The 7,690-nt window shown below is 45.6% G+C and overlaps 1 protein-coding gene across 1 annotated transcript; it reads right to left on the reverse strand.

Annotated features, from left to right (window-relative positions):
* Positions 1–2,818: 2,818 nt before the first annotated feature.
* LOC137333864 (galanin receptor type 2-like) lies at positions 2,819–6,922 on the reverse strand. The gene is made up of 3 exons (XM_067998252.1): positions 6,108–6,922; positions 4,070–4,158; positions 2,819–3,009 (listed from the first exon to the last, which is right to left on the reverse strand). The coding sequence occupies exons 1-3, from the start codon at positions 6,920–6,922 to the stop codon at positions 2,819–2,821; spliced, it is 1,095 nt and encodes a 364-aa protein (XP_067854353.1).
* Between the last annotated feature and the right edge of the window lie 768 nt (positions 6,923–7,690).

Genomic DNA, 7,690 nt, shown 5'->3' on the forward strand with positions numbered 1-7,690 from the left:
ATTTCTTCACTCAGAGGATTGTGAATCTTTGCAATTCTCCACTCCAGATGGCTGCGGATGCTGAGTCCTTGATTATATTCAAGGCTGAGATCGATAGATTTTTGGACTCTAGGGGAATCAAGCGATATGAGGATCGGACAGGAACGTGGAGTTTAGGTTGAAGATCAGCCATGACCTGATTAAATGGCGGAGCAGGCTCGATGGGCTGTATGGTCTACTCCTCCTCCGATTTCTTATGCTCTTGTATTCTTAAGTTCACTTAAAAATGTACCAAAAATGCAGGCCGCGGAGTGACTAATGGGCCTCACCTCAGGCTGCTGAGTGACTGAAGGACTTATCTACAGGCTCTTAATTGACCATCTTCAGCTGCTTCATCAGTGACCTTCCCTCCATCATAAGTTCAGAAATGGGGATGTTCGCTGATGAATGCACAGTGTTCAGTTCCATTCGCAACCCCTCAAATAATGAAGCAGTCCGAGCCCGCATGCAGCAAGACCTGCACAACATACAGGCTTGGGCTCATAAGTGGTAAGTAACATTCGCGCCAGTCAAGTGCAGGCAATGACCATCTCCAACAAGAGAGAATCTAACCACCACCTCATGACATTCAACGGCATTACCATCGCCGAATCCCCCACCATCAACATCCTGGGGGTCACCATTGACCAGAAACTTAACTGGACCAGCCATATAAATACTGTGTCTACAAGAGCAGGTCAGAGGCTGGGTATTCTGCGGCGAGTGACTCACCTCCTGACTCCCCAAAGCCTTTCCACCATCTACAAGGCACAAGTCAGGAGTGTGATGGAATACTCTCCACTTGCCTGGATGAGTGCAGCTCCAACAACACTCAAGAAGCTCGACACCATCCAGGACAAAGCAGCCCGCCTGATTGGCACCCCATTCACCACCCGAAACATTCACTCCCTTCACCAACACCCACAGGATGCACTGCAGCAACTCGCCAAGGCTTCTTCGACAGCACCTCCCAAACCTGCGACCTCTACCACCTCGAATGACAAGAGCAGCAGGCACAAGGGAATACCACCACCTGCACGTTCCCCTCCAAGTCACACACCATCCCGACTTGGAAATATATCGCCTTTCCTTCATCGTCGCTGGGTCAAAATCCTGGAACTCCCTTCCTAACAGCACTGTGAGAGAACCGTCACCACACGGACTGCAGCGGTTCAAGAAGGCGGCTCACTACCACCTTCTCAAGGGCAATTAGGGATGGTCAATAAATGCTGGCCTCGCCAGCGACGTTCACATCCCATGAACGAATAAAAAAAATGATGGGTTTAATTAGAGTCTGTTGAGTGTCTGAGGGATTAACTAGAGTCTGCTGATTGTATGAGGGGCCAAATTAAAGACTGCTGGGTGATTGAGGGACTAACTATAAGCTGATGAGTGACCGAGGGGAATAACTAATGGCTGCTGAGTAGTGAAGTACTTAACCTCAGGCTGCTGAGTGACTGAGAGACTAACTACAGTACTCAGAGAGGAACCACTTATGCTGACATTAAGGATAAATTTTACGTGGTCTTTTTTTCTGCAGAATTTGCTATCTTTATTCTTTGTTTTATTCGATTGTCATGTCTTTCATCAAAAATATTCTTCACAATGCTGTCAGTCACGGTGAAATGATTTCCAAGCCAGGTACTATTGGATTAGCTTTAAAATGGCCCATGATTATAATAGTTTCAGTGATGCTTTGTGTTTCCAGTAATAGCAGTCGGGATGGGATTTATGGGATGGAAGCTGCAACACAATCAGTTCTGATGCAGGAACGTTTTTTTTATTCGTTCATGGGATGTGGGCGTCGCTGGCGAGGCCGGCATGTATTGCCCATCTCTAATAAGTACTCAGCTCTTGCTGTTATTTAACTAACTGGACAATCAGAACAAAGGAATAAGTGAGCACATTCTTAAACTCCTCTCGGACTTTGGTCTGGGTCACGACCTAGATGCAGGTGTTGCTGCAGGAGCTGAGGAGCCGGAGCATTGGCCCGATGTAAAAAATGACGGATGGAAGGCGGCTTGCGAAGAGTAGATCAATGAAGTGATTTAACGCAATTCGTTCGTGGATGGTGTACACAGCTTGTGTCATCCACAGCAGTATGAAGCTTGCAGATATGCTGAAGAGCAGAATTATGGATTTCCTGCGGATCTCCATCTCTGTATCCTTGTAATTCTCCCCATCCCTGTAACCTCGGAGCTCCCTGCGCAGTCGACTCGCCACTAAAATGCATCTGACTCTTCAGAGCGATTAGGAGCAGGATCAGAAAGAACGGCAGCAGTGGAGTGAACACACGAAGTAACAAGTCAAATGCTTTCCACAGGGGTGAGCTATAGTAGCTGAGCTTCACCATGCAAAACAACGGGATGGAAAAGAGATACACAGGTTGATATCGAAAATACCAAGGGACGTTCTTCAAAGAGCTCAGCGCACACACTGTTCCGATAATCACAGCCGCTGTTCTCACGGTGCAATATTGAGTTTTCATCTTCTGGCAACAAATGGCCACAAATCAATCAAAGGTGAAAGCGACTGTGAACCAGACAGAACAGTCCGTGGCTGCATGAGTGATTGTAAACAATTTTACAACACCAAGTTATAGTCCAACAAATTTATTTTAAATTCCACAAGCTTTCGGAGGCTTCCTCCTTCCTCAGGTGAATGGTGTTCACCTGAGGAAGGAGGAAGCCTCCGAAAGCTTGTGGAATTTAAAATAAATTTGTTGGACTATAAATTGGTGTTGTAAAATTGTTTACAATTGTCAACCCCAGTCCATCACCGGCATGCATGAGTGAGGCAGTCAATGAGGCCACTCAGAGTAATCTTGTTTGTGAATGGATCCGTGGAATAAAGGGGGGACAATCTGCTTCAGTATCACGTCAGTGAGGATAACGGTGAGATCAGCCGCTGCCATGGCCACCAGGTAACAGGTGATGCATCGGGACAGACCGCACTTTCCCCGGGACAAGATCAGGATCACCAGCAGGTTAACTGGGAGAAATCGGAACAAAAAAATCAGGTCAATTACTTATCAGATTGGCAGCAAAGAATGTACAGGATTTTGAGAGGAATTTATACTGTCCTTACTGCATTCAGGAAATGGACACTGATACCAAGACCTGGGCAGTGTTATCAAATGGAGACGGATCTCTGGACCTGGACAACGCTACCATGGAATCATAGAATGATTGCAGACAAGGAGGAAGCCATTCAGCCAATCGAGCCTGTGCTGGCTCTTTGTAAACACAATCTAGTAAGTTCCATTCCCCCGCTCTTGCCCCATAGATATTCAATTTTTCTCTCTTCAAGTATTTATCCAATTCCTTTTTGAAAGCCACAATTGAATCTGCTTCCACCGCCATTTCAGGCAACGCATTCCAGATCATAACCACTCGCTGCGTAAAAAAGCTTTTCCTCATGTCGCCTTTTGTTCTTTTGCCAATCACCTTAAATCTTGTCCTTTGGTTCTCGACCCTTCCACCAATGGGAACAGTTTCTCTTTTTTGTGTGTGTGTTTTAGGCCTCCCTTTTATAAGAGGGGGGTGTTAGTGTGTGTTTTATCTGCAGCAAATCAAAAAAAAAAAAAAATAAGTGAATTTATATTATTTGCTTTATCTAAACCCTTCATGATTGTGATTGAGACTGATCTCCAGACCTGGGAAGTCCAACCAAAGTCCAGAGTGGCGGGAAACAGTGAGAGCGGAGCGGGATAAGAACAGCAACAGGGCGAGAGTTCACCAGAGCGAGAGTTCACCGGGTCAAGAGCGGACCGACCGCGTTCTGATAAAAATTAGAGAGTAGATGTCACAGTTAAAGCAGGTGGGTGATTCTTGGTGAGTTTTCTTAGGACTGTGGGCTACAGTAAAACCGTATATCATATAATTAAGTTTCTAATGAACTAATTAACTAAACTTAATTAAATACATTAAACGCGGTTAGTACTGAGAACAAAATTATAAATAATTTGATTAATAGTGACGTAATTAATTAAATAAATACTAAAGATATGGTAGGGCAGGAGATGTTTGCAGCTGTAACATGTGGGACTTACTGGACAGTTTCTTCCGGGGCGACCACAACTGCCGGAAGTGTCTGCAGCTCGAGGAACTTCGGCTCAGAGTTGAGGAGCTGGAGTCCGAGCTGTAAATTTGCGATACATCAGGGAGGGAGAAAGTTATCTCGACACTTTGCTCCAGGAGCCAGTCAAACCCCTTAGACAAAAAACTTAAGATTTGGCCCTGATCAGGGACAGGAGAGTATGACTGCGAGTGAGGATGGGGATCCAGGAGGTAGCATTGAAAGAACCTCAGCCATTGCACTTGTCCAATATTTGCGAGGTTCTTGCAAGCTGTGGACGAGAGCAAGGACTGCAGGGAGGATGAGCAAACTGACAGGAGGCCATCCATGTGGGTGGTGTAAAAAGGAAGGTAGTAGTTGTAGGCAACAGTATAGTTAGGGGGACAGATACTGTTCTCTGCAGCCACGAGGGTGAGTCCCGAAGGCTGTGTTGCCCACCTGGTGCCAGGGTTGAGGAAATCTCCTCCGGGCTGGAGAGGAACTTGGAATGGGAGGGGGGCGGGGGGGATCCAGTTGTTGTGGTCCACGTAGCTAAGACTGAGGAAGAGGTTCTGCTGAGAGAGTATAAGCAGGTAGGGACTAAATAAAAAACAAAGAACCACAAAGGTAATAATCTCTGGATTATTACCTGAGCCGTGAGCAAATTGGCATCGCGTAAATAAGATTAGAGAGTAGAAATTTAGAATGTTGAAGAGAAAGTACAAGGAAGTAGTACAGGGAAGAGATAGGGGTAATGGTAACCAGAGTGTAACAGGAAGGAACGGAGCGAACAAACATAAGAGTGCACCAGCAAATGGGTTCAGGGAAAAATGATAAAAAGACAAAATTAAAGGTTCTTTATCTGAATGCACACAGCATTCGTCATAAGATGGAAGAATTGATGGCACAAATAGAAACAAATGGGTATGATCTTGTGGCCATTACAGAGGCGTGGTTGCAAGGTGACCAAGGTTGGGAACTGAATATTCAGGGTTATCTGACATTTTGGAAGAATAAGAAAAAAGGTAAAGGTGGTGGGGTAGCTCTGTTAATAAAGGATGAAATTGGTATAATAGTGAGAAATGATCTTGGCTCAGAAGATCAAGATGTTGAATCAATTTGGGTGGAGGTAAGAAATAGCAAGGGTAAGAAATCACTGGTGGGAGTAGTATATAGGCCTCCTAATAGAGCTTTTTCTCGCTTATTGGTCCTATTTTCCCCTATTTTGTGCCTCTCGTTGGAAATTACATGGCTTTGGGTGTGGGTGTGAGAGGGTGAGGTGGTAAAGGGAAAAAGTGTTTAGCCTGATTGTCTGGCCATCATTGTGAGGGGCAGGCTTGATGGACCAGCTGGCCTTTTCCTTCCCGTCAATTTCGTATGAATGTATGAGGGACTGAACTACAGACTGCTGATTGACTATGGGGCCTAACTACAGGCTGCTGGGTGACTGAAGGACTAGCTACAGGAAGCATAGTAACCGAGGGACTGAACGACAGGCCGCAGAGAGGATTCACTTGTGACGACACTATGAATGAAATTTACGTGTCTCTTTTTTGTATTATTGGAGATTTTTAGTCTTTGTTTTATTTGATTGTCATTTCTTTGATAATAAATATTCAGCTTAGAATCCGGATGAACAATCCTTCACATTGCTGTCAGGCACGGTTAAATGAGTTCCAAGTCAAGTATTATTGGATTCGCTTTAAAATGGCACATGATTATAATAATTTCAGTGATGTTTTGATTTTGCAGTAATAGGAGTCGAGGTGGATTTGAGAGCGCTGCCCAAATCCAGAACTCACTCTCCATTTGATAGCGCTGCCAAAATCCATAAATCAGTCTCCATGTGATAGCACTGCCCAGATCCAGAACTCAGTCTCCATTTGATAGCACTGCCCAGGTCTGGGGATGAATTTCAATTTAGTAGCAATGTCCAGGTCGAGAGATCAGTCTCCATTTCTATCAATGTATCACTGCAACAGAATCAGTTCTGGTGCAGGAAAGTGCTCAACTCTCGCTGTTATTTAACTAACTGGACAATCAGAACAAAGGGATAAGTGAGCACATTCTTAAACTCCTCTCGGACTTTGGTCTGGGTCACGACGTAGATGCAGGTGTTGCTGCAGGAACTGAGGAGCTGGAGCATTGGCCCGATGTAATAAATGACGGATGGAAGGCGGCTTGCGAAGAGTAGATCAATGAAGTGATTTAACGCAACTCGTTCGTGGATGGTGTACACAGCTTGTGTCATCCACAGCAGTATGAAGCTTGCAGATATGCTGAAGAGCAGAATGATGGACTTCCTGCGGTTCTCCATCTCCGTCTCCTTGTGATTCTCCCTGTCCCTGTTCCCTCGGAGCTTCCTGCGCACTCGACTCGCCACTAAAATGTGTCTGACAGTCAGAGCGTTTAGGAGCAGGATCAGAGCGAACGGCAGCAGTGGAGTAAACACACGATGGAGCAAGTCAAATGCTTTCCACAGGGGTGAGCTATAGTAGCTGAGCTTCACCATGCAAAACAAAGGGACGAAAAAGAAGTACACAGGTTGATATCGAAAATACCAAGGGACATTCTTCAAAGAGCTCAGCGCACACATTGTTCCGATAACCACAGCGGCTGTTCTCACGGTGCAATATTGAGTTTTCCGCTTCTGGCAACAAATGGCCACAAATCGATCAAAGGTGAAAGCGACCGTGAACCAGACAGAACAGTCCGTGGCTGCATGAGTGAGGCAGCCAATGAGACCACACAGGGTAATCTTGTTTGTGAATGGATCCCTGAAATAAAGGGGGCCAATCTGCTTCAGTATTACGCCAGTGAGGATAACGGTGAGATCAGCCGCTGCCATGGCCACAGGTAACAGGTGATGCATCGGGAGAGCCGGCACTTTCCCCGGGACAAGATCAGGATCACCAGCAGGTTAACTGGGAGAAATCGGAACAAAAAGATCAGTAACATTACTCATCAGATTGGCAACAAAGAATGTACCGGATTTTGAGAGGAATTTATACTGTCCTTACTGCATTCAGCAAATGGACACTGATACCTAGACCTGGTCAGTGCTATCAAATGGAGACGGATCTCTGGACCTGGATAACGCTACCTTAGAATCACAGAATGATTACAGACCATAAGGAGGTTATTGTGCCCGCTCTTCATAAGAACAATCCAGTTAGCTCCATTCCCCCGCTCTTGCCCCGTAGCCCTTCAATTATTTTCTCTTCGAGTATTTATCCAGTTCCTTTTTGAAAGCCACGATTGAATCTCCTTCCACCACCATGACAGGCAACGCATTCCAGTTCATAACCACTGGCTGCATAAAACAACTTTTCCTCATGTCGCCATTGGTTCTTTTGCCAATCACCTTAAATCTGTGTCCCCTGGTTCTCGGCGCTTCCACCAATAGGAACAGCTTCTCTTATTTACTTTATCTCAACCTTTCTTGATTTTGATGAAGTCTGATCTCCAGACCTGGGAAGTCTAAGCAAAGTCCTGGGCGGTTGGAAACAGTGAGAGCGGAGCGGGGAAAGTAACAATGCAGAGCGAGAGTTCACCAGTGTGAGAGTTCACCAGAGCTGCGGGAAACAGTGAGAGCGGAGCGGGGATAAAAACAGCT

Source organism: Heptranchias perlo, chromosome 16 (genome assembly GCF_035084215.1).
Source record: "Heptranchias perlo isolate sHepPer1 chromosome 16, sHepPer1.hap1, whole genome shotgun sequence".
NCBI lineage: Eukaryota > Metazoa > Chordata > Chondrichthyes > Hexanchiformes > Hexanchidae > Heptranchias > Heptranchias perlo.

Excerpts from the sequence above, each read along its gene's own strand:
- LOC137333864 (XM_067998252.1), bottom strand. The coding sequence starts at position 6,922 with ATGGCAGCGGCTGATCTCACCGTTATCCTCACTGGCGTAATACTGAAG. Across the intron at positions 4,159-6,107 it reads CCCTTTGTTCTGATTGTCCA|CTCGGACTCCAGCTCCTCAA; the intron begins GTTAGTTAAATA and ends GCAAATTTACAG. Across the intron at positions 3,010-4,069 it reads GCCCCGGAAGAAACTGTCCA|TTAACCTGCTGGTGATCCTG; the intron begins GTAAGTCCCACA and ends GATTTCTCCCAG.